General features: G+C 53.2%; 1 protein-coding gene across 1 annotated transcript; it reads left to right on the top strand.

The window, feature by feature from the left end:
* Positions 1-40: 40 nt before the first annotated feature.
* On the top strand, positions 41-20,329 carry Nova2 (NOVA alternative splicing regulator 2). The gene is given in 5 exon segments (XM_015496673.2): positions 41-241; positions 8,032-8,175; positions 13,066-13,232; positions 19,218-20,015; positions 20,017-20,329. Coding segments are annotated over 5 exon segments (1,371 nt in total). The 5' UTR covers positions 41-156; the 3' UTR covers positions 20,194-20,329.
* The last annotated feature ends 6,581 nt before the right edge of the window (positions 20,330-26,910 follow it).

Here is a 26,910-nt window from a genome sequence, read left to right on the forward strand (position 1 = left end):
TTCACGGCCTCCGCGGCCCGCAGCCGCCGCCGCCCCGCCCCGCCGCCGCCGCCGCAACCCCAGCCTCCCCAGCAGCCGTCGCCGCCGCCACAGCAGCCGCCGCCGCCGCCGCCGCAGCCGCCGCAGCAGCAGCAGCCGCCGCCCCAGGCCCCCCCCATGGAGCCCGAGGCCCCGGATTCCCGCAAGAGGCCCCTCGAAACGCCCCCCGAGGTGGTCTGCACCAAGCGCAGCAACACGGGAGGTGAGGAAGGGCTGCGCTCCGCGGGGCGCGGGCGGGGGCCTCGCCTTTCTCGGCCTCCCCCTCCCCTGGCAGGTGCACGGGCTCTGGGGAGGGAGGGGCGCCCCTCCCGTGGCGGGGGCAGGGGGAGCTGGGGAGGAGGCCGGACCCCCTCCTCCTCTCGCCGCGGCCGGGCAGGGAGCTTTGTCTTCGATGAGAGGGGTTGGGGGGAGGGGGTGGCGAGTGTCCTTGGGGGGGCGCGGAGGATGGGGGGCATGGGTTCCTCTGGGAGGGTGTCTGCGTGTCCTTGAGGGGTGTGTGATGTGACCCTTTCAGGGCAGGGGTGTTCCCCGGCTTGCGTGTCTTGGCTGGGGGAGGGGAAGGAGTAAAGGAGGCCTACGGACCCGGCCGGAGCTTCCCAGCCTCGCTCCCTGGGGATGTCCTGAGCAAGGGTTGTCCCGAAGGGAGGGATGTGTGGGCCACAGTGGGGATTGTGCGTGGGTACAGGCGAGGTGGGTGTGTTGGGTGACATAGAGGAAAGGGCGGGTGTGTAAAGCTGGGTGGGAGAATGTGAGTCTAGGACAGGTGTGTGTGTGTGTGGGTCTGTGTGGGCCCTGCAAGGCCTGGATATGTGACATTAGGGATCATGACAGGATAGAAGGTGTGTGTGTGTGTGTGTGTGTGTGTGTGTGTAAGAAACAGGACTAAATAAGAAGGACTGGGCTCCACGTTTGAGACCCTCAAGGAGCACATGTGACAGTGGACAGTGCATGCTTGTCACCCCAGAGGGGCTGTGGTGGACCGTGACACATGAGTGAGAGGGTGTGTGTGACATGCAAGGGGGTGTGTGGGGGACATGAAATGGGATGGCCCTGGGCATGAGCCAGGAGAGGCTGCGTGGATCAAGGAATGGGTTTCTGTGTGTGTGATACAAGCATGCACGGGGCGGGTGGGACCAGAAGCTGGTGAGGGGATGTGACAAGAAAAGGGTGTGGGTGTGACTCCAGAGAGGCTGTGGCTGGGTCTGACACATGGAGGTGTGCAACAGTGACATCAGAGGGGGTGTGTGCGACAGGGGAAGGTGGGTGTATGAGAAGGGAGGGGCTGGGCTTGTGGGTGAAACGCACGAGGGTGTGTAAGGAAGAAAGGGGAGGACTGTCCCCCAGGAACCAGGACCAGGGGAGGTGTGTATAACACCCTGGGGGGCAAGGTGTGTGAATGTGCAACAAGGGAAGGGTGTGTGTGAAAAGGCTGGTGTATGACACCAGAGATGTGGAGTGATTCTGTGTGTGTGACAAGGGACAGCATGTGTATGCGTGTGTGTGTAAGGTAAAAAGGTTTGATGTCACAGAGGTGTGTCTGTGACACAAGAAGGGCCCTTTCTGTGTGTGACCGTGTAAATGTGTGGTGGACCAGAGAAGCCAAGCTGGGGACCAAGCACTTGCCTTGCTGGTGGGGGTGCAGGGCTTTCGGGGTTCTCAGCCCAGCACTCCAGCTCCCTGGAAGGAGGGAGACCCCTGAGCAGACAAGCCCCACCCCGCGGTCACCTTGGCCAAAATCTCCACTTCCTCTGGCCTTTTCCTCCGGATGGGAAAGGGATGGCCTCCGGCAGAGTGCACCCTTCCCTTTGCCTGGCTCCGGGTGGGTGGGGCGAGGGCCTCCCACCTCCTTCCCTAGATGAATACCAGCCGGTCCATCCAGGTAGGGCAGGATCAGGGACCCCCCTGGATGCCTGGGAGGGTGTCCAGCAGAAATTGGAGGAAAGGGAAGTTGGGGGAAGGGTAGGAGGGAGTTTCCTGTCCTTCTTCCTGCACCCCCACCCCCAGCACACACATGAATGTGTCCCCGCCAACTTCCTTCCCTTCTTCCTGCCCCACTGCCATTCCCAGTCCCGGAGAGGATCAGGGACCTCCTAGGTCCCTGAGCCAGCCTGGCTGACGAGCTCTCTTCCTTGGGGTGGGGGCTTCCACCATTGTCTTAAAGGGGCTGAGATGCTCCAAATCTGATGGCTCACGGCAGACTGTAACAATGCTGCTGCTAAAGACTGTCACCTTCACCTGCATGGCCCCTACTGTGAGGCAGGCTCTGAGACATGGTGAACTTCTCAACAGAACCCTTGGGAGCTGGGAATGTGGCTCAGTGGTAGAGGCTAGGCTGTGCTAGGCCCCGGGTTCAACCCACAGCACTGAAAAAACAAACAACAAACAAAAGAACCCTCGGGAGACATGCTTTGAACTGCTTTTTCACAGATGAGGAAACTGAGGTTCAGCAAAATGCAACCACTTGCCCGAGGTCACACAGCTCCTAAGCCCTGGGATGCTGGTTCCAGGGCACACGTACTTGCCCGCTGGGCTGGCCTGCCTGTCTTGCCCGTGGTGAAACTAGGATGAGCCTATAGGGACCATCTCTTCCAGGTGTCCTCCAGTTCCCTCTCCAGGGCACCCTTGGGGAAACTGAGGCCAGGAGATGAAAAGGGATGGAAATACTCAAGAGCAGGGCAAGCGAGGGTCTAGGGCTTTGACCTCAAAACCAAAGACTCCTTTCAATAATGGACCTTCATAACAGGGAGGCTGGGTCAACCCGTCCTCTTTTCCAAGGTTCAGTGTCCCCATCTGCCAAATGGGGATCTCACTGTAACCCTAGTGATGATGTAGTAATAGTTATCAATATTCTTGTTTAATGCTTTACATGGAATTTCATTTAATTCTCCCAGTGCTTTATAATGTGCTGATGATGATGTTGATAATAATAATAATAATAAATTACAACAATGGCTAAATTATAGTAATGCTGTTAAAATGTGCCAGGAAGTATTATGGAATATGCTTAACACAGATCATTTAATCCTTACAGCAATTCTATTCTATTACCCATATTACAGATGAAAAACTGAGGCCCAGAAAGGTCAAGTTCCTTGCCCATGTCTGTCGATAAGAAGCAGAGCTGTGATTTGAATTCAGCAGGCCGGCTCCGTGGTGTGGTTACACACTATAGCGAACCGTGTGTTCAGATAGGGAAACTGAGGCTCACGGTGGTGAGGAGCTTTTCTAGGGTGTCACAGCAAGTAGTGGCAGACTGGATAGAGCCAGCTCTTGCCCTCACTACCAGCCTGTCCCTCCTGCTTGTTCCTGAGAGCGGATGCGAGGAACAGAGGAGATGGTGACTATTCTGACTTCCTAGCACTAGTCTGGTTGACAGACACTGTTGGGAAGAAAGGGGAGGCATCAGGGCAAGAGGGCTTGGCCAAGAGGTTGAGTGGAAACCTGGCCTGGCCGGGGAGTCATCTGAGAAATAAAGGACCCCTGTCTGGTGGGACAATAATAAAGAGTGTCCCCAAAGTACATATCATAACTCCTAAACTGCAACTACAGTTGTCCCCATGACCTGACTATATTCCAACCTCTTTTGCTCCCTTGGCCACCAAAATACAGAAGGAAAAAAAAATACTCATTTCTTTTACTCCAGACACAGCCTACAGCAGCCAGGTCCTACCTTTCATACTCTTTAACACAAAGACAGTGTCACCAGGGCAGGGCCCTCGAATGAGCCCTTTCAGTGTTCAACTCTGTGGCTGTCAGGTGCTTGGCAAGGGACCCTCAGACAAGTTATTTTGTGGTTCTGAGCCTCGGTTTCCCTGTGGGGAAGATGGGGACAGGAAGATTGACCTCTCTGGTGGTTGAGTGTGTTCAGTGAGATAGTGTACATCCAGGGCAGGGCACGCAGCCTGGCCGGTGGTAGTTGTTCCGGATACAATAGTCATCTTCGTTGTTGCCATCAGTGCCACCAAGAATGGGATAATATTCTTTTTTTTTCTGCCATTGATTAGAGATTCACCCCAAGGAAATCGCACCCCTGCACCCTCCTCTCTGTCGGTGACAGCCGCAGCTCCAGCCACCGTCCCACCTTTCTGCTCCCCATCCCTACAGAAGCGCGGTCCAGTTGTTCTGCATTTTGCACACAGACAAGCACATCAGCCTTTACAGAGAGACTCTCCACTCCCGCACCACACCCTTGCCATCTCTGTCTTTCACCAGTGACATCCCCACATGCTCCCAATGACAACGCCAGCCTCACATCCCAGCCTCTTCCTAACAGTAGAACAGGCCAACTCTCCCATTCCCAGCCCTCAAGCAACAGCGGGCACCTAAAACAGCACTCCAACTTTGGTTCCCTCCAGATGTATTGCCACCAGAAACAACTCCTTCACGACACTCAGGTCTTGGGCTCCACTTTTGTCCTTAGTGATCTCCACACAGATCCAAGTCCCCCACAGGGTCAACTCTATGACATCCACACTGAGACACCCCAAATCTCTTGGGTGGAAAGACATTATTTGCGGGTGGAGAGGAGTACTGGTGGGTTTTTTGGAGGCCTCCAGAAGCATCCCAAAGGGACGTAGTCACACAGGGGAGGAGGAGGCCAGAGAATCAGTGACTTGAAGGGGAAAGAAGGCCCAGCCTCCTTCCAAGGTAAAAGTGCTCCAGATTGCGGAGAAAGGGAGACAGGCCCATCTGGGCAGATGCAGTTGTCATCTTCAGGTTGCCAGTCACTGTCAGGGGGTCAAAGGAGCTGTCTGGACCCCAAGAGGGAAGCTAAGAGAGGGCTGGGAGTGGGTGGGGTGGAGTTCTGGCAACTAGATTCTGCCTCTGCAGAAGGAAGAACTTTCTCACAGGCGGAGAAAGTTCAGACTCGGTTGTTGCAACAGGATAGGAGCCAGTGACGTCTGGGGACTCCGAGTTCAGCTGAGGTCATGTCTCTGCCCTTGCTACAAGGAAGGCTGGGAAATAGAGGCTTGGCCTCTCCCCAGCAGAGGTGGGATGCACATGCGGGAAACACCCCCAAACAGGAAGGATGTACGGAAGATTCTAAAAAGGACCAGAAGTAGACTGATGTCCACTGTGGGGACTCTGGGACTTGGAGTTCTGAGTTTCTGCAGGCAGAAGGTCTCAGCTCATCCCTCTCCATAGCAGACTGGCATGAGAAAGAAAGGACCCAGAAAGGTGTCTAGGAAGGAGAGTAGGGACAGGATGTCCATTTTATCTGCGAGAGGACATTTCTCCTCCAAGAAGCAGGTGAAGCCTGGGGCAGCCCCCTAGGGGGATCGGTGATGAAAGAAGTGGGGTATCCCCTCTTCCTCTACCTCTCAACAAAAGCCCCAAGCCTTCCAGTAGTTTCCCCATTGATAGGTCACACTGCACTGAACACTGTGATAATATTTTGCTTGTGTTCATGAAGTGGATAATAATAATAATGATAATAATGATATCTGACATTTCCCAAGCCTCTGTGTGCCCCGGATCATCCTGAGTACTTTCCATTTCATAGCTTGGTGAATCACCATGGCCCTGAGCAGTGATCACGTTCTCCATTTTATGGATGGGGAAACTGAGGCCCAAAGAGGTGAGGAAACTTGCCGGCAGCCACACAGCCATCAGTGACAAAATCCACAGTTGGTCTAGGGGAATGTCTGCCATTTCATATGGACATTCTCAGACAAAACTCAGGGAAAATGAGAGAGGAAGCGGAGAATGGGGAGAGGGAGTCCCAGTTCTCTTCAGAGCAGATGAATGCCTTTCACCCTCAAGGAGAAGTGGGGGGAAGGAAGGGGAGAGAACGTGAAGGGGTCCCAAGTATTGCTGAGAACTCCCTCCCCATCTTTCTGAGCCTCCTGTGACAGGTGTAGGGGTGGGGAAGAGGGGACACCTCTGTGAGCCCTGGGGAGAAAGTGATGGGGGGGGTCAGGATGATGGATGGGGAGGCACCCTGGGGGTAGATCTCCTAATGGGCTTAACTTTCTGATGAGGCAGTTTTCAAAGAGGATTGCCCTGGGCTCAGGGAAACCCCTTTATTCCGGACCCCTCCCTACCCTGCAGGTCCACATCCAGCCCCACTCCCCACAGCCCCATCCTGACCAGTCAGGGAACCCCAACCTTCACTCTTAAGGGAACAGGCGCCAGCTTCCACCCTTGGCCCTTCTTTAGAGTTCTCCTCCTCCTCCTCCTCTTTTCTTCTTCCTCTTCCTCTTTCTGGGGATGGAACTCAGGTAGGCTAGGTCTCTGCCACGGAGCCAGACCCCAGGCCCTATATTGGGATTTCATGTGAACCACTGAAAATGGGCTTTTTCTGCTTAAAAGAAAAAGTTTGGTTTTTTTTTCGGTTTTTTTTAGGGAATTGTTTGAGGCCTTAAGTTTTAAAAAGCAGAGTGGCCTGACCCCCTTCCTTTTCCCAGTGTTCATTTGAGCTCTATCCATGTGGTCCACTGTGGACCTCTGTGATAAATTGCTCAGAAGACATAAAACAGGGGTCTTTCTCATTCTCAAGGTTCAAGGAAATCTTCCAAGAAGCAATATTTGAGTGGAGTCCTAAAGGACAAAAGGGAGATGGGAATGCTGGGAGAGAAAGTGCAAAGGCCCTGGGGTGGGAGGGAGCAGTGAACATTTGAGAAACAAAAAGGACAGTGAGTCTGGTTCCTGTAGAGGGAGATGAGGAAATGAAGTGGGAAAAGTGGGAGGAGCCAAAATATAGTGTCTTCTACTGAGAGGGCTCCAGAATTTCTACCCTGGGAGCACAAGGGGCAACAGTTTGGTTAGATGGTAAGAGAGGTTAGGACTCGCTTGGAGGCTGCATTTAAAAAAGTGTGGTAGGTGTAGCCAGTTGGTCTATAAGAAAGAAAGACCAAAGCCCCAACCACTGGCACCACTTCTAGATCTTTCAGGCTGACATGGAACTGTGGGTCTTTAGCTACCACCAGGGGAGGGTGTGAGGCAAGGGTGAGCCACAGCAGAACCGAGTTGGATTGGAAACAACCTGGCAACTGTCTCGGTACCCTGGGGCTGGTGCCCTCACTTCTCTGTGCCCCTCTGTGCCTCGGTTTCCTCTTGTGTAGAAATGGAGCTCATTCTTTGCTTCTCACATCCCTCCAAGGCCCCCATCTCACTTGGAGAGCCCCAGATGCAGTCCAGAGCTTCAACCCCCCCTAGCAGCCCCCTGCTCTCGCTCCTCCCATGAACCCATCTGCCCCCCAGCCAGACTCAGCCCTCCTTGCTCCTTTCCAACATCCACACACTGTGCCACCCCAGGGCCTTTGCAACTTGCTCACCTGCCACATAGCCACATGGTCCTGTCCCTTCCTCTAGAGCCTGATGGTTCCCAACACAGACTCCAGGGCCAGGTTGAGTCCAGACCTGAGCCCCGCCCCCTCCTCTCTCTGAGCTTCAGCAACATCTTCACCTTTGTTTCCTCATCTGTAGAATGGATCTCTAAATAACGCTTCCCCCATAAAACCAGGGTAAAAATCAGAAGGACTGGTATTTGTAAGGGACTTGGAACAGAGCCTAGTGCGTCGCAGGTGCTGTGGCAGCGAGTGATGGATAAGGAGTGGCACGCTCCTGGGAAGGGCTTTCCTGGCCTCCGTATCTGACATCACAGCCGCTACACCCTCCCGTCCCCTTTCCCTGCCTCTTGGACTCTCAGTACTTACAACCATGTGACATGAAATAGAGTCTGTCTCCCCCTCCTGAAGAGTGTAGCTCTATGTGCTCTCGGCTGAATCACTGAAATTCTTTCAGCCTTATGTGCCCGCAAAATCAGGGGCTGTTTCCCCAAACTGGTGCCAAGCACAGAGTAGCCAGAGCTTAGGCTCGATTTCTTGAATAAATGAATGAATGAATGGATGGGTGAATGGAGCTCGGGCTGGGTGTTCTCTTCTTCCCCGCTCCTTTCATGGTATTGCTCCTGTGTCACTGTGATTTCCCCAGCCACCCATGCTGGGGCCTCCCGGGAATGACTCCCCTCTACCCTGTGTGCTCCTGCAGAGGAAGGTGAATACTTCCTGAAGGTGCTCATCCCCAGCTACGCAGCTGGCTCCATCATTGGCAAGGGCGGGCAGACCATCGTGCAGCTGCAGAAGGAGACGGGAGCCACCATCAAACTGTCCAAGTCCAAAGACTTCTACCCTGGTGAGCCCTGGCCCAGTCTCTGCCCTGGGCCTCCCTCTCTTCCTCCTTCCCTTCCACCTGGGCCCTGGATGAGGAAGAAGGGCTCCCCTAGGGGCTGGGAGAGTGATGGGGGGCCTCCCCTTCCTCCCCCTAAGGGAGCAGAGCTGCCCCCAGCCCAAGCAGCCTGGCCTGAGCAGATGGGGGTGGGGGCAGGGCCAGACAATAGGCCTGCTGCATATTCATGGACTCATTTGCATGATGTGCTGGCAGATGTGTCCCTTCCCACACACCTGCCCCCTCGGGTCAGTTGGAGGAGCTAGGGTGGGGAGGGAGGCAGGTGCCAGGGTGTCCCTCCGGGCTCGGGGCCAGGCGTCCGTGTTACTGTACCCCCACTCTTTCCCTTTGGATTTGTCACCCCATCTTGCCCATCTCCATCTCACGACTCTCCCCTCCATGGCTCCTGATGTGCCCCTTCCTCCTACTGTTCCAGCTTCTCTCCTTCCCCTCCGCCCCTCTCTGCCTCCTCCTGCCCCTCCGTGTGCCTCTCTGTCTCTCTGTCCCCTCTCCTGTCCTCTGAGGCTGCATCCCTTCTGCCTGCCCCTTTCCCTCTCCCACCTCCCCCCTTTTCCTTTCCCTCCACCCCTCAGGGTCGCCCCCTTTCTTCCTCCCTTCTCTGAACTCTGCATTCATCCACTCGGCGACGCTTAGCAACACCTGCCATGGGGTCCTCTCTGCCCGTCCCCTCGTCCCCTCGCTGGCTTCTGCTCCCTCTTGCCACCTCTCCCTTTATGTTTCTTTCTCCTGAGTCTCAGCTCCTACACTCTGTTCTCTCCTCCCTCCCACCCAGCCCCTTCTCTACTCCACTCTGTCTCCATCTCAGTGTCCACAACCCTTTGTTTTTAAAGGTTCCTCTGCTTTCTCTAACCCCCCTCAGTATTTCTCCATATCTCCCTCCCAAGGCCAGTGTCTGAGCTTCAATATCTAGGAATCCAGGGAAGGCCCCCAAATTATATCTGTGGTCCAGCGCTGGTTCTGGTTCATTCTTAATCCCCTTGGAGTTTTTTAGGTCAAACACCAGAGATGGAACGCAGGGTTAGGATACATTCATTTCTCTCTCTCTCTCTCTCTCTCTCTCTCTCTCTCCTCACCCCCACTCTCTCCTGCTCTCCCTCTCTTTCTCCTGCCCCCCCTCTTTCTCCTGCCCCTCCCTGCATCCCTCCCTCCCATGTCACTAAGCACCTTTGGCAAAGAGTTTAGAGAAAAATCTAGTGGCCCAGGCACAGCATCCCGTTTTCTCTTCCGCCCTGGCCCAGTTTCCCTGCGCCTCTCTAGCCCACAAGATGTCGATAAGACTTCTGCTTAGGATAGTCATCCGAGGACACTTGGTTCCTGGCCCTGGATTGCATTCTGTGCCACGATGTCATCCACTCCCAGCTCAATGATCTGCCCCACAAGCCAGGCTGCTAAGAAACCCAGAAAATGGGACAGGCCTTGGTTCTCTGAGACCAGACACTACACAGATGGCAACATGAACCAGGTCTCTCCCCAGCCCCTGGACAAGCAGCCGGTCCCCACTCCTGAGCTGGAACATCCAAATCACACAGCCTGTGCCAGCTCCTGCCTCGGAGATGCAGGGCACGGCTCCCTACAGTCTCAAGCATTTTCCAGGGTCCACAGGAACACAGGAAGTGCAAATGCTACTGCATGAGACAAAGAGCATATTTCCCTCCATTCCTGGGTGACATCCTTTCATTGGTTCGTTCAGCAAACATCCTCTGAGCACCTTTCTATGCCAGCCCTGGGCTGGACAGAGATGGGGCACAGTGAGACTGAGGGTCCCAGCCTTTGTCTCTTGGACCTCATGCCTAGTCAGGAGACAAAGGCCACACGTGACAGCCCAGAGTGTCCAGGACTGGAATGGGGAAGCCCAGGGAGGTCAGGAAAGGAAGTCCAGACAAATAAGTGAGCTGTGAACTAGGGAAAGAGCAGAGAAGGACACTCCAGGAAGAAGAAGTCGCACGTTTAAAGGCTGAGAAGTCATTTGTTGCTCACTGTGGCTGAGGCCTAGAGAGCAGGTGACAAACGACAGTGGGAAAGCTGAGAGGGTCCTCTGGGCCTCACAGGTTCACACACACACCCACACACACACACACTCACCCCAAAACCCTGCGCTATGTCTGGAAGAACACACAAAGGGCATCCCCTTCTCGATAATGGATCCCAAAGCTCCAGGTTCAATCCTTCCCACTCTTGGAGAAACCAAGACCTAGAAATAAGCAAGTGTCTGCCCAAGGCCTCGCAGACTGCTCCCCAGCCAGACTTCCCAGATGAGAACAGCTTCTGAGCACCCGTCTGTAGCTCTGGATTAAGTTCCAGGGGAAAAGCATGACTCGTGCTGCTGATTGTCTTCACAGTTTTTATTAATTTATAACGTACTTGCGTCAAAGTACAAAGTCATAAGTGCCTCCTTAAATTCACACATATTCTTTCTTAACATTAAAAACAAAAACAAAACTACAGTCATTTATTGCCCCCAACCCATACACTTAGAGCTACTCACTCATGAACCCCAAAATCAGCAGCGGGGAGCAGAGTGGTTAAGACTCTATAGACTCTAAAACTAGATATCTGGGTTAAAAACCTAATTGTTCCGAGTGAACTTGGACAAGATCCAAACCCTTTCTGTGCCTCAGTGTCCTCAGCAGGAAATTGGGGGCAATAAAACTGCCCATCTTGTATTTTAAGTGGATAAATATATGCAAGGGCTTAAAATGGTACCTGGTGCTTAGCCTTATATAATCACCAGCTGTTACTATGGACGCTTTTTCAGAGTTTTACTGGGTCTCCTGAAAAACCCCTCAGACCCCAGGTTAAGGACTACAGGGGACAGGAGGTCACAGACTCATAGAATTGGAAGGAAGCCTGGCCACTGCAGCCAGGCTCTCCCTGGGGCCTCCTGGGGCTTCCCCCTCCCCTCTGTCCCCTGCTCCATCCCGGTTCCAGCCCAACCCACACCCTTTCCTATTTACACCCAGACGGAGGCAGCCTGCGCTGACTCACCCTGGCTCAGACCAAGCTATTGTTCTGGGGTGGAGGGAGCAAGGGTGAGGATTGTGCCCCAAAGCGGGTGGGGGCTTTCAGCCACACAAGTGACCCTCAGGCAGTGACACCTGGGCACATGGCAAGGTCAGCATGCCAGGCTGAGCAATAGCAAGCGAGAGGTCAGGGTCGCAGCACCAGCACCCTGCACAGAAGTGCTGGACAGACAGTGGCACTCGCTGCCAAGTGTCCCAGACACAGGCACACACAGAACCTGGCATACCTTCAAGACCTTTTCCAAATCCAGGGAAACCCAGTCCTTCAGACAGAGCCCACAACCCTGGGGAGATGGACACATCCTCCCTTCACCCATCAAACACCGGCCTCACTGTGATGGTCACATGCTCACACAGCCCGGTCACAGACAGTCTTCTTTGTCCAGCTGTAATACACACTGGGACACACGCATGTCACAAGCACACCTGCCATCCCAACAGTCTCACCTGAGTCAGCCCCTCTCTGTCTTTCTCTCTCCCCATGATCACACACGCCAGTCAGAGGGTCATGTGCACAGAGACACAAACCACACACCAGTCATCCAGATAGTCTGTGAACACTGGAGGTGGGGACATGTTTCTCTTGCTTTTACAGATGCAGACACACCCACCACCAATGAAGGGCACACCCGTCAACAGCCTCAGTGCCGCTTTGTGACATTCCTTGTTTCTCTCACACACACTCAGCTCAGTCTTACAAATAGTGTACAGGTCACCACTCGACACCAAAATCTTTCCTACGCACAGGGGTGCACCCAGGCCTTGTTACCGGAAGGAGTCACTGTGTCGCATAGGCCGTTTCCATCGCAGCCACTCCTGTTCTTTCTCTTATACACACAAACACCGATTCAGGTGATCTAGCCTGCCCAGCCCAAGTACACACAAGCACACACACCACCCACCCCAGGCAGCCTCACAGGTACACACACAGTCACAACGTCACCCAGAGTCTCTCTCCCACACACATATACCCCAACACCACCCAGCTTCTTTTTCCTGTGCCCTACCCAGAACACACACACAGAAGTGAGGAGGGTGCCCAGGTCAGAACCGCAGCCCGAAACCTGGAGGGTATCCAGCAAACACAGCACCCCACTCCCCTTTCCCAGCCCCTCAGGCTCCACGGCTCCAAGAGTTGCCTTTGACCCATCGGGCTCTTCCCTATCCACACCCCTGCCCTCCCCCACCCCTCAGCCCTCCATCTGGTGGGTCCAGGCAGGCACTCAGGCCTCTCTTCTGCCTCCCCCATCCCCCAGCCCTTCCCCATCCTCTCCAAAAGCCCAGAGGCCTGCGCTGCAGGCTTTCAGGGGTTGCCATGGCAACGGGGCCTCGTCCCTCATCCCCCTGGGGGTGGGCTGAGGACCTGGCCAGCCAGACCGATAAGGGGGTTCCAGTTACTGTGGCAACCGCTGCAGGCCTGAGTGCTCCGCTTCTAGAAGGAGGGGGCCAGTGAGTGAATGGTTGCCAAAGCAACCGGGGAGCCCGCAAGAACTGGGAAGAGGCAGCTGAGCCCTGTCTCCCCTGCCCAGGGCTGCTGTGGGCATCCTGGAGCACTTAAGCATCATTCTTCCATTCCCCGGAGTTGTTTTAGGGGAGGGAGATAAAGTGTAGATTATAAAACAAGGATTCCATTCATTTTCCCAGTTACCCATCGTGGCCTGAGTACCCATTCCAGCTTGCCCAGATTCACTGTGTGGCCTAGAAACAGGTCCGCTCCCTGGACCTCAGTTTTCCCGTCCGTTAAATGGGGCCTGTCTCTCAGGAATGTCCCCATTCCTGTCTGATGAGTGTGCCCTCTCTCTCCCTTGCTCAACAGGAACCACAGAGCGGGTATGCCTAGTACAGGGCACAGCAGAGGCCTTGAATGCTGTGCACAGCTTTATTGCCGAGAAGGTCCGAGAAATCCCTCAAGCGATGACCAAGCCTGAGGTGGTCAACATCCTTCAACCCCAAACCACGATGAACCCCGACAGAGCCAAGCAGGTCAGCTGGGGCAGAGTGGGCTGCTGTAAAGCTGGTGAGGTTCAGGAGGCAACATTCCTCCCAGATGCCTGCACGAGAGTTCGAACCATTGGGACAATTCCCATTTAAAAAAAAAAAAAAAAAAAGTTTACCAAACACATGCCAGTGGTTCATATTATGAGGGAGTCAGCACTACTAGTCTAGAAAGGAATTCAGACCACTTGGAGCGGGCTTGATGCTGAAGGAGTGAAGGCCTAGGGAGAATTTGGCGGGGACCCTCCCACTCATCCACCCTTCCTGAGATTCTCTAGATCCTCCTCTCCCACCTCATCCCATTGTCTCTCTGAGCAACCTGCCTCCGACTTCCTGTACTCACCGGAAGTGACCTCAGTGACAGCCCATTCCAAAAAAATTTAGACATGGCCTCTTATTTTCCCTCCCTGATAATTACCATTATGGGGGCCGACTTGGTGCTTCGTTAGCGAGAGAGGGGGCGGGTCCCTGTCCTACTCAGCCCTCTCCAGGAAGGGCTGGGAGCGGGGAGGGCAACGCCCCTCCGTTGCCTCAGTTACCGGGCAGCGGTAGGGGCGTGGCAGGGAGCGGGCCAATCGCTTCCCGAGACTCTCTGGTTGCCATGACGACGGTTCCCCTGGACAGGTGGGCTCCCAGTGAAGCCCTGAGTTGCGGTCCTGACCCGTAGTGGGCCAGGGGAGGAGGAGCACGGGGCTGGCTGCGCGCTCCCCGTTTTCTCTGCCCCCCTCACTCCCACGTACGTGCGCACCTAATGCGAAAGGAGAGAGGAGCCCTGCGCTGGCGGACAGGCGGCTGTCGGGAGTTCCTTCAAGTCCGCCTAGAAAGTAAAGACTGAGGCCAGGCAGCTGGGATTCTTGGGTCCTGACATTACCTGAGATGGGGGAGACCATGAACCTGAGTTCCAGCAAGTTCGTGGGGACATGGGGGACCGAGAACCTTGGAGGAGCGCTGCCGGGTAGATCGCTCCCCAAAAAGAACTGAGGGCTTGGGGCAGGGAGCGCGGCCGCTGTCCTTGGTGCTGAAGCGGCTCTGCTCCTCACGCCTTGCCAGGCCTCTCCTGAATCCCTTCCTACCAGCAGAGCACAGCTTGCTACCCACAGCTTACACAGGCGAGAGGATTGCCTCTTTCCTCCGCCTCGATCGTGGCCACAAGGGACTCAGGGTTCATCGAGAGTTTGTGGATGTTGCAGGGAAAATGGGGTCAGCACCATCTGTGCCTCAGCCTTCTAGCGCCTCCCCCTAATCCACAGGAACTCACACAGCAGAGTCAAGAGGTTACAGAACCAGGATTTATCCTCTGCCTTGTTATTCGAGGGTTCCAAAGAATGAGAGAGAGAATGACTGAAGGCTCAGACTCTGGAGTTAGATGTCAAACTGAGTCCTACTCTTTCTTACTTCCTGACCTTGGGCAAGACTTGATTTCTCCATGCCTTGTTTTTCTCATTTGTAAAATGAGATTCATTATGGTGCCTACTTAAGGGTGGTGGTTAATGTTCATTGATGTTTGAAAAGTACTTGGCATGTATGCCTACAGCATAGAAAGTTCTCCCCCCAAAAAAAAAAAAAAATCCTTAGCTGTTGTTATGCCTATGGGATTTTTTAGTCAGAAGATAATGTCTCCTCCTTTTCTGCTTTGGACCTGCTATGTTACTCAGGGCCCCCTGCCCTTCTGCAGGTCTCGGTTTCTCTTTCTTTACAGTGTAGCATCTGGGTCACACCAGGGATTATAAACTGAAATGCCTCCAAGAAAAGGAACATAAAAGATTAAGGACCATGGGCCCTCTGAAGAGGGAGCAGTCACTGCTCAATTCCACCCTGTCCATTCTTGTCCTTTGGGAATATGGACAGTGTTTCTATGTCCTCCAAACTTTTCAAAAGAAGCCACAAATCTCTAAAATCTACTGTTTTAAAAAGGTTGGCTCAATTTTTAAAACACTATGAAAGTCAAAGAAAATATGGCTATAGTCTGGCTGTGGCCTTAGGACCACCAGTTTACCACCTCTGGGCTGAACAAGTTGTTCTCAGCCCTGGCTAATATGTAGCTTAGCATTCAGACTCCAAAGCCCCACCCCAGAACCGCTGGATCAGAATTTCTGGGAATGAGACCTGGGATCAGATCCTGACTCTACTACTCACTCCTGTGTCACCTTGCACAATTTACTTAACCTCTTTGTTACTCCATTTCCCAATCTAGAAAATGTGATAATAATAGAATTATAACAAACCTTATAGGTTCATTGTGCAATCTAAGTAAATTACTATTCAAAAAAGTTAGAAAAGTTCCTAGCAAATTCTAAGCCCTGTGTTTTCTGCTGCTGCTGTTAGTGTTTGTAATTTTCCTTGGAATTGCAGATCATCAGAGAAGATAGTCTCTGTGTTCCTCCTGCCTTTAAACCTCCTGAAGTTCTATGACTCTGTTATTTCAAGATTCTAGGCTTATATTCTAAGATTCTACCATTCTAGCATTCTGGGATTACAAGATTCTATGGTCTGTGCCTGCAGCTCTCTCTAAGATGCTATGATACTACAATTCAGGGTCTATCATAAAGGCATCTGCCACTTTCTCGGGGCTTCCCATTTGCCAGGCATTGAAAAGTCACTTTATAGTCCCTAATTAATTATACAGGGCAGCTGAGGTTATGCCACTGTTGGACATGAGGAAACTGAGGCACAGAAAGGTGAAAGTATTTGCCTAAGGTCACACAGTTAGAAGTACCAACTACAATTGGGACCTCGCTCTGTTGAGAAAATAGCAAAACAGTTAACATTGACTGAATGATTACCTTGGAGCAGGTCACCCATATCTCACTGAATGCCTGTCACAACTATGAATCAGGAATCATATGCCCATTTTACAGATGTAGAAAAGGAGAGAGTAGTAAAGGAACTTCACTAAACCATGCATATAAAACATCTATATTCATGTGATTTTTATTCAATTTCTTTTAAACTAATGCATAAAAACTTAAGAATTGTACATATTAATGGGATGCCATGTACATGTATACATTATATACTATTTATAGTCAGTTTAAACATATCTATCTCCTTAAACATCTTTTCCTATTCAAAGTCCTTTCTCCCAGCTTTTTAAAAATATTTCTTGGGCTGGGGATGTGGCTCAAGCGGTAGCACGCTTGCCTGGCATGCGTGCGGCCCGGGTTCGATCCTCAGCACCACATACAAACAAAGATGTTGTGTCCGCCAAAAAGTTAAAAAAATAAATAAATAAATAATAAAATAAAAATAAAAATATTTCTTTAGTTGTAGGTGGACACACCGCCTTTATTTTATTTATTTATTTTAATGCTGTGCTGAGGATCAAACCCAGTGCCTTACACATGCTAGGCAAGCACTCTGTCACTAAGCTACAGCCCCAGCCCTCTCCCAGTTTTTTGAAATATACAGTACATAATTGTTATTCACCCATAAGATTGTCAGCCGTTTTACTGAGACATAATTCACATACCTACAACTCACCAATTTGATGGGTACAGCCCAATGGCTTTTGTTATAGTCACAGAGTTGTGGAGCCATTACCACAATTAATTTTAAAGCATTTTCCAAACCTCCAAAAGAAAAATTTTTGAGGAATCAAAACCAGAGTCTTGCATGTGCTAGGTGAATGCTCTACCACCAAATTGCCTCCCAAGCCAAAAAGAAACCTTCCTAAACTGTCACCCCTCAACCTCCCTGCTCTCCAGCTAACCCTTCTCTGTCCTCATGCCACCACTAATCTACTTTCTGTGTTTGTAGATTTGCCTATTCTGGACACATGTAAATGGCATCATAGACTATATGGTCAACCATCACTACCATCTAATTCCAGAATGTTTCCATCATCCCCAAAAGAAACCCTGTTCCTGTTAGCAATCACCCCCAGCCCCTCTCTCCCATCCCTTGGCAACCAAGAATCTACCTTTTGTCTCTGTGGGTTTGCAAAGTTCTGGACATTCTTGTGATTAGAATCCTATGTGGCCTTTTGTGACTAGCTCCTTTCACTTTGCATAATGTTTTCTAGATTTATCCTGCTGCGGTATGTATTGTATCAGTACTTTATTTGAATTTATTGCCAAATAATATTCCATTGCATGTATATACCACACATTTTATTTATCCCATGAGATCTTTTTAAATACAGGAGAAATAAAACAAAGGTTATTTGTTATAAAATCAGATGAACTTTAATTTGTAAATATTCAACAGGGACTGCAGTAGAAGACATTATAAAATAGTCTCAGCTCACACCTAGACATAGCTGAGTGGTGCAGCTACTGAGGCAAAGTGACGTGGCGTGGAGTCCTGGAGACTTAAATGACAACAGTGGCATTCCTACTGATGTCAGGGTTTTGTAACACAATGGCCGGCCACTGGAAAAGTTCAGAACAAAGCAATCTCCCCTTGATTTACTGACGATTTCCATAGCTCAAAAATACTTAGGATGTATCACGGAGTTCTGTTCAGGACCCAGAGATTTATAAACTCTGGCATTTCACCAGCATGAATGTGCAACAGGACCTAGGACAGTTCTCCCCTGTGGGAAAATGGCCTTCAGCTGTGGGCTGTAGACACTGAGGGCCCTGCCCATTCAATGTCCACATCTGCCCCCAGTCCTCACAAACCAAGACTGCCCCTCACAAATTGCCCAATCCTCCTCCATAACTGGCTTGGGGGTGGAAAGGGGAGGCAGGGGTGTGAGCTCTAGTAGTGGTTGTGGGGGGTGGAGAATCCACAAATCTAAGGGGACATGGGAAGGATTTTTGAGAAGGAGAAATCTGTAGGCAGAAATGCTCTTTGAGGTTGCTGGGGATGTAGCTGGGTGGTAGAACGCTTGCCCAGCATGCTGGAGGGCCTGGTTACTATCCCCAGCCAAAGAAAAAAAGAAAGGGAGGGAGGGAAGGAAGAAGAAAGCTGTGCTCTTGGAGATGTGAAAGGGATTCTGGGTTCTAAAATATCCCCACTGGAATCAAGGTTGACCAGATTTGCAGCTGCTGGGATATGCAGGCAGCTGATGGGTGAGCTGCCCTGCAGCTGAAAAAGGAGCCACTATCTTCAAATGAGAGGCCTGCTTTGGAACTCACTGCCTTCTCAGACCTAAGGCTTTATGTTACCTTAATTTTACAGATAAAACCACTGAGTTTGCAAGCTAGGGCTGCCATAATGAAATACCAAAGACTAGGCATGGTTTGTGTGTTTGTGTCCTGGTCTTCTTCTAAAGACACCAGTCAGTGAATGAGGGACCACCCTTACGATCTCGTTTAACTTCATTATCTCTTTAAAAACGCTGTCTCCAAAACAGTCACATTCTCAAGTACTGTGGGTTCCAATTTTGACATAAGAATTTGCAGGGGGAGGGGAAGACACAGTTCAGTCCAGAACAACAAAGAGGTTAAGTGAGGAGACTGTGTCATAGAGTGGAGAACACAGGAAGCTGGGAGGCTGGACCTCAGCTCCTTCACTATCTGGGTGACCTTGGGGCATGTCCCTTTACTTCTGAAGCTTCAAGTGACTCATCTGTAAATCGAGACTCGAAGCTTTTACTAGGCATCAATCAGAGTGCTCAACAACAGAAGGTGGGGTCCTGGTGCAAGCTGGTGCCCATCCTGGCAGGCCCCCCCACTGGTCAGCCATTAAGCTTTTAGGTGCATAAATAGGGGAGGTACCTGGGGCCCCAGGGACATGGGACAGGGTGGCCGAGGGGCTACTGAGAGAACCTGGAATACCAGTTATTCATTTACCAACCATTAGGAAATCTTTCAGTATTTTTAACAGCTAGTGGGCCCGTCTTGGTACCTATTAAGGGGGCTTGCTGGGTTTGGGTTAGGGAGAACCGAGGCTGATTACCAGCACCACAGCGGGGATAAAGGCAGGAGTGTGGGCTTGATCTTAGACACTAGAAAGGAATGCTAGGAAGGAGGAGACTCCTCGGTCTCCAGTGCCACCATGAAGACCCTCCCTCTTTTCCCGTCACAGGCCAAGCTGATCGTCCCCAACAGCACTGCGGGCCTGATCATCGGCAAGGGGGGCGCCACCGTGAAAGCGGTCATGGAACAGTCGGGTGCGTGGGTGCAGCTGTCGCAGAAGCCCGAGGGCATCAACCTGCAGGAGCGCGTGGTGACGGTCAGCGGCGAACCCGAGCAGGTGCACAAGGCTGTGAGCGCCATCGTGCAGAAGGTACAGGAAGACCCCCAGAGCAGCAGCTGCCTCAACATCAGCTACGCCAATGTGGCTGGTCCCGTGGCCAACTCCAACCCCACCGGCTCGCCCTACGCCAGCCCGGCCGACGTGCTGCCGGCTGCGGCCGCCGCCTCCGCCGCCGCCGCCTCCGGCCTGCTGGGGCCCGCGGGGCTGGCGGGCGTGGGAGCCTTTCCCGCCGCGCTGCCCGCCTTCTCAGGCACCGACCTGCTGGCCATCAGCACGGCGCTTAACACGCTGGCCAGTTACGGCTACAACACCAACTCCCTGGGNGCCGGGGCCGGGCCAGCCGGAGGGGCCGCCCCGCCGCCGCCGCCGCCACCCGGATCCCTGGGGTCCTTTGCATTGGCCGCGGCGGCCAATGGCTACCTCGGGGCCGGGGCAGGCGGTGGGGCCGGTGGAGGAGGTGGCCCGCTGGTGGCCGCGGCGGCCGCGGCAGGGGCGGCTGGGGGCTTCCTGACCGCAGAGAAGTTAGCCGCTGAGAGTGCCAAGGAGCTGGTGGAGATTGCGGTGCCTGAGAACCTGGTGGGAGCCATCCTGGGCAAGGGGGGCAAGACGTTGGTGGAGTACCAGGAGGCTGACAGGCGCCCGCATCCAGATCTCCAAGAAGGGCGAGTTCCTGCCAGGCACGCGGAACCGGCGGGTCACCATCACGGGCAGCCCCGCGGCCACGCAAGCCGCTCAATACCTCATCAGCCAGCGGGTCACCTACGAGCAGGGGGTGAGGGCCTCAAACCCCCAGAAAGTGGGATGAGGCCTGTGGTGTGTGCGCCCACCCTTCTCCCTCCTCCACCTTCTCCTCCTTCCCTCCGTCTCCCCCAACTCCTGACCTCAGCTTGGTTAGTCCTGCTCCTCATGGGATGGGGCTGGGGTAGGCCTGACTGCACCCTCCCCTCTGGTAGTCATAGGCAGGATTGAGCGATGGCTGGGGAGGGGGCTCCTGAGCCCCCTCCCCAGCCCTGAGCTGACCCCTCCCCTCCCTGTGCTTGACTGGGCCTGACCCTCCTCTCCCAGGGCCCAGGTCTGTGTGATATCTGTATATATTGCATTTTGTTGATTTTAATAGAAAACAAAGCGTTATTTTCTCTTTCTTTCCCTCCTTTTTTTCTTTTTTCTCCCTTTTTCTTTTTTCTTTTCTTTTTATTTTATTTGTTTGGTAAGGATCCCCCCTTTATAACTTTTTGTTTCCATCTGGGAGGAGGGGAGGGTGCCTCTGGGTCACTTGGAATGAGGGGCCTCCCCAAAACACAACAGCCTGCCTCTCCACTTTCAGTTCTAGATCCCAGGGAAGTGATGGGAGTAGAGGTGGCCAAGGTGTCTGAGCCAAAATGGGGCACTTGGAGCAGGGACCCCAGAGGTCCCAGACTTCCTCAGCTACTGTGTCCCCACTGGAGTTGCCCCTTCTGGGTGGGATTTTTACCCTTTGGTTGTCAGGTTGACGGGGCTCAGGGATGCTGCTGGGGAAGGAGGTCAGCTCTGGGGTTCAGCTTGGTCCTGTGAGCTTACGAGAGGCTGGAAAACCTTGCTGTGCCATCTTTGTGGCTTTTCCTTGAGTAATGGAAAGAAGGGTCCCTGTTGTATTGTTGCTGAGTCAAGTACTTTCTGGGCACTCCATATGATGTCACAGGAAGCAGTTCCCCAGAAGTCATTTCCTGTGATGATGAGAGACAAGTACTTATGAGGTCTCGATGAGCCCTTTCTTGAAGGTCACTTCAGTGATATCAGGGGGTATGGACTTCCTATGGAGTCTCAAGGTCACTTCCTGTGATGTCATTGGGATGCAGCATGTACTTCCTGTTTTGGACAATAGCTAGTCCCTGATGCTCCTTCTCCACCCACACTCCTCTTTGGTGGGTGTTGGACTGGGGGAATCTTCCTAGGAAGAGAATAAAGGGTGGGACTTGGATCCACTCTGGAGGATTCTAAGGAGTAAAAACAAAACAGAATACTGTCAGGGTCATCTCCATCCAGACACCCCAAGGCTATGAATTCCCCTGGCAGGGAGAGGTGGGAGATGGACCTAGTGAAACTCATTGCTGAAGACCCCCATCCCACCCGTGCCCTCTCTGCGTGCCTGTATCTGTGTGGCTTTGTTTGGTTGACTCTGGTGAGCCATAAGTGCAGCTGCCCTGTCAGGCCAGCGTGGCCCTGTGTAGTTCGTGGAGCCACGATAGGGTCTCTTGGGCCCCAAGGCTTCACGAGCTCAAGGCTTCACGAGCTCTGGTGGTTTGGACTGCCCTGGTGGCTCTCAGCCTGCTGGCATACTTTGATGATGTCTGATGGATCAGAATTTTTGGTGCACTCACCTTGAACACTGAGAAGCTAGAATATTCTAATGGAGCCAGGTAGCCCAGACAGTTGTTACAGGAGTGACTTGCTTAGCACGGTGGCTGCAGTCAGCTCTAAGGACCCGCCAATGGACTGAGAGTCAGGTCCTGACAACCGTTTAGACTAGGTCAGCTGAGACCCAGCTCTACCCTCCTCCACCTGCCCCTCCTCCTTGGAGACCTCCGCCTCCTCCAATCCAAAACAGGGCCCTCTGTGCTCTGGTTCCATCATCAGCATCTCTGGGGGAGAGGCACCCCATGCCCACCCTCTCCCCCATCTGCCCCCCTCCTAGGTCTTCCAGACCTCTCTCCATGGCTTTGGGGGAATCTGGCCTCCTCATCTCTCTCCTTTAAAAAGGAGGGAAGAAAAGCCACAGAGACAATTCCTACCCCCTAAAGCCTGGGAGGCCCCTTTTCCTGCCCCCGCTAGAGAGCCACCCCCAAATCAAAATGTGAAAATCCCTAGAAAGCAATAGCCTTCGAGGTACCTTGCACTGAATTTCCCGCCCCAGCCCTTCCACCCAACAGGAGGCTGGAGCTTGGGCACTGGGGTGACTTTTTCCATGCCCTCGTCATCTCCAGGGTGAAGGGCAGACCCCATTTCCTCCACACCCTCCTCCCACCTCCTATAGCTGCTGCCCCCACCTCTAATCTCCAGACTGAGCCCCGATGGAGATCCGAGTGCCAAAACAATTCTTGATATAACTTTGTACATATCTTCTACAGTCGGGGGCTGCTGGGGCTGGAGGTGGGGGCCACTCGTGGGCCATGCTCCCCTCCACCTCTCAGAGACCTTACAGTATTTAACAGTATTTACCCGCACGTGGGTATTACAGTATCTAGCTGGAATATCCCCCTATGAGCCCCCAGGCCCCCATGAGCAGGGGAAGGAGCTAGGAGAGGTGAAGTAGGTCTGGGCATGGGGGCGGGGGGACAAAAGAGCTCATTTTCATATAATTTGCATCCTCAGCTTGGCTGCTCCTGCTTTCTATAACTCATTCGCTGGAGTCTGGGTCCCAATCAGCGGGATCCAGAACTCCTCTCACACAGACATGGCTCTGGAGGCTGGGCCTCCTGAAAAGTGTTCCCTTAGGTAACTGTGTGACAAGCGCCATCCCTATTCATATTTCTTGGGGACCCTCTACCCCACCAGCCAGGGCTATCTGAAACGTAGTTTGCTAGCTCGGTGAGCTAGTTCACTCACCATGTTGGTGAGTGGGGAGCCACGCATCTTTCCCCATTTTACCCTGGGAAATTCACTCCACCATCTTCCCCATCCCTTGAAAGTCCCTTCTGCAATCTGACCTCAATCTTTTGTGCTGCAGTTTGTCCAAAGGGGACACAGATGTGGGGTCAGAGACCGGGATTATTGGAAAACCCATTGCCTCTTTTTCCCCCTCTCTTCCTGTTAGCCAATCAGAGATTCTGAATGGCCTCCTTGCACCCTGCTCTTCAGCACCCAGTAGGTGCTTAATAAGTGTTTGCTGCATTGAATTGTCTCCCTATTCCTTCTCATCTGCCCTTCAGAACCTTTGCCTCTCTTTCTCTGGCTCCCTATGGTCTTCTATTTTTTTCTTTTTGTGGCTCCCGTTGTCCTCTGTCCTGTCTCTATCTTTGCCTGTGTCTGTGTCCCCCCTCTACTCAACTCCCAACTTTCTCTCCCCTAGTTTCCCCATTAAAAAAAAAAGTGCCAAACTTCCTTGGAACTGAGCCGCTCTGGGGTGGGGGGGAGAGGACCTTGGGTAGAGAGAAGGAAGCGGGGACCATCTCTCTTTGAGGAGGCCCCTAAGAGGCATTGAATAAGGTCTGTGGACACTGAGCTAAATTGGGTCCCCCTTCCTCACCCCTCTTGCCCTGAGTTTTTCTTAGAATCTTTATAAGAAAAAAAAAAGAAAAAAGAAAGAAAAAAAAACTCTCCTTTTCAGCTAACCCCTACCTTTTTGGATCCCCCAAATTCCACCAGCCGGGGAGAATCCCATTTGCCTCTTTCTGAGCAAATTTATAGAATTCTGGGAGGGGGAGACAAGTTCAGTCCCTCCTCTGCTGGCCCAAGGGGCGGTACCAACTGGATGTGGAGAAGGACCTCAAAGCACTTAGGAGAACTAGGGGTTCAACGTGCCAAATTCACCTCCTTCATCCCCCGCCTCAGGGGGCTCTGAGCCAGCCTGCCCAGCCATCATCTTCTGCCCTGTCCAGCCATCTCTACATGGGCAAGGAGGCTTCACTGCAATAACTGGCAGGGCAGGGAACCGAAGGGCAACAATTCTGCCATCCTTATCTCCCTGACCCAGCCCTGGACTTGTAGGTGGGAATTCTGGGTATCTCAATGGAGCTTATGTTAAGAGTTGATGTATAGATAGATTGTGGGGGACCTAAACTTGGAACATTAAGGTGCCACTTTTCTCGGGGTGGTATTTCTTCTCCCCTCTTGACTACCGAATCCTTCAGTATCCCCGTGTTCTGTTTCTCCCGCCTATTCCTCCCTCCCGCACGCACCCTTTCCTTATTTCTCATTGGTCGCCAACTGTTTGGGAAACAAGTCCCCCGCATCCATGATTGCTGTTTCGAGACCGGGATTAGAGGTTGTGATAGACTGAGTGTTGGCAAAAGTATAACTAAGTGGCCATGAGGATGGCAATGTGGGCGTCCAGGCTGCCCCCACGGGGCACACCTGTCGGGACAGCCGGGCGGCCCTTCGCTGTTGGACGCTCACCTGCGCGGCGCCGCCGGAACCCAGGCCGGCTGTCGCGTAAGTCTGAACTGGATGTCACAGTGGGGAGAAGGGGATCGCGATACCTAAGTTGGGGCACGGCGGGCCAGGACTCCGGTCTCCGCCGTCGTGGAGTCTCGACACCCAGCCCTGCTATCGCGATCCCTCTCCGCCGAAGTCAGCGGCCTCTCGCCACCGCGCCGCTGCGGGTGTGTAGGGTCCGTGGGTCTCAGCGCCCTCCGCAATCGCGTAGGGCATTGCTGGGTGGCAGGGAGGGAAACGGAAAAGTCTCTGTCGGGGATGGTGGTGGTGAAGGCTGCTGGTTTTTAACCCCTTCTCAGCCAGTCCAGGACACTCTTGTCTCCCAGAAATAATTGGGGGAGACCGCNGTCTCTTATACACATCTCCCCCATCCCCCAAAACCACCAACCTCTCATCTTCTAAGTGACTCCATCACCACCGGCCACCGGAACCTGCGGCCTCATTGCTCCAGCCCGCCCCACTCGACCGTCAGACTCGCTCATCGAACTCTTTTTAATTAACCCTTTCTGTGTTCATCCCACGGAAAACTGTGTGTCCGGCAGGAGGAAAGGGGGGAGGCTAGGGGCAGTTGCTACCTTTCCTCCATCTCCTCCCACCGCCCATGCCTCCCCACCCGCACCCCATCCCATGCCCCACCCCCATCCCTCACCCTTAGGGTCCGCCCCGCCCTGGGGACGGAGATCCTCTTGAAGAATCTTTGCTATTTGGCTTTGTCCCTTTTAAAAGGCGGGTCCAGGGACGTGGCCTCCCTCCCACGGAGTGCACACTCGGGCCCCACTCCCCTCCTTTCCCTTACACGCTCCCCACGCCTTCATTGTAAATAGTCGCTTTTGTACTGGGTTTGAGCCAGGGGACGTGGGGAGTCATTTTTTTTTTTCTTTGTGTTGGCATCTCAGGCCATTGGAGGCATGGCCCACATCCCAGTTTAATTTGGGAGCATCCCAAGGTGTGTCCCCTACCATCTCCAGTGTGCTGGAGTTCAGTATATCAGTATTTGTCCTAGAGGGCTGGGGTGCTTGAATCCCCTGGCTGGGAGAGGGGAGAGGTGGGGAAGGGTGCAATCTGACGGGATGGCTCCATTTTCCCCATCTATGAAATGGGTTCCTCCCCCAAGCTCCCTGCCAAGCCTCAGTGAGCTAACAGTGGAGTCAGAGCTCCATTTCTCTCCCCCTTTCTTCTGTTGGAGACCGGATAGGAAAAGCATGCGGGAGGGGGAGGGCTGTCTTTGGAGAACTGGTTGTCACACTGTAGGAATTAGCCTCACCCCAGGCTTGTTCGCTCTCTTGGAAAATGGGGGAACTTAGACCTCTAAGGTCCCTTGGTTCTCCTCATTCCTCACACTGAAGGCCCAAGTCCTGGGCGGGCCCCCACCTGCTGCCCAGCTCCTGATTCCATTTCTGGGAATGTGGGCCATGCCTCCAGTGCCTCCATCCCGCCCCTCTAACCGATTCCTCTCATCCTCTGCGACCAGCGCCGCCGTCCACTTCCTCCCCGCCACCTCCAGAAGCTCCTGGCTGGGGCCCACCGCCCTCTCCTCTTCCTCCCCCCATTGCCATGCCTGGGCCATGCCCAACCCACCCACCCACCCACCCCCAGTGTCCGTCGTGTGACCTAGTGCACCATGTATTAGCTTCCATGGCCCTCCTCCCGCCCCACCACACCCCCTTCCCTCCCCGTCTCCCTCGGCGACTTCACCTTTTTTTGCCGCGATAAACGCCATCTCAGCATCTGTGTCTAATGTTGTCTTTTTTGCTTGACATCACACACTCCTTCTTAACCCATCCCCTCCCCTCTCCCTCCTCCCTGCACCTCCACCCTCATCCTCAATCTTTCCCCTCTTCCCCCAGGGCTCTGGGCATCTAGGGGAGGAGGGCAGGGGTGGGGGGGACCCTGAGGATGGTCCCAGCTGGGAGGCGGGAGGGGTGATTGGTCTCTCTGGACTGGAGGAGCATCCAGAGCAAATGTGGCTGAGAGGGGCAAGTGCTCAAGCTTTAGCCCCCAGAATCTCTGCGTCCAATGGGGGAAGCACCCCTCCACGCACACTACCACAGTCCCCCTGAGGCTCGCGCACGCACACGGGGCACTGCAAATCCACACACAAACTCAAGTAGAATCAGGACAGCCCGGGGCTACGGTGCTGGAGTCAGGTGAGATCCAAGTTGAGATCCCTTGAGACTTTGCTCTTCTGAGCAAAGAGCACAGTCCCCATCTGTAAAATGGGGATTTTTTTTTAAAAAAATCACCATTATTTCTACATCACATGGTTTATGGTTGGATTCAATACATCATGCATTTAAAAAAAAATTATCAAGCACCCAGTCTGCAGAAGCCACTGTTCTAGATGCCAGAGATGAACAAAACTAACCCAAACATCTCTGCGTTCATGGAGTGT

The sequence above is a fragment of the Marmota marmota genome, unplaced genomic scaffold, assembly GCF_001458135.2.
Source record: "Marmota marmota marmota unplaced genomic scaffold, marMar, whole genome shotgun sequence".
Taxonomy (NCBI): domain Eukaryota; kingdom Metazoa; phylum Chordata; class Mammalia; order Rodentia; family Sciuridae; genus Marmota; species Marmota marmota.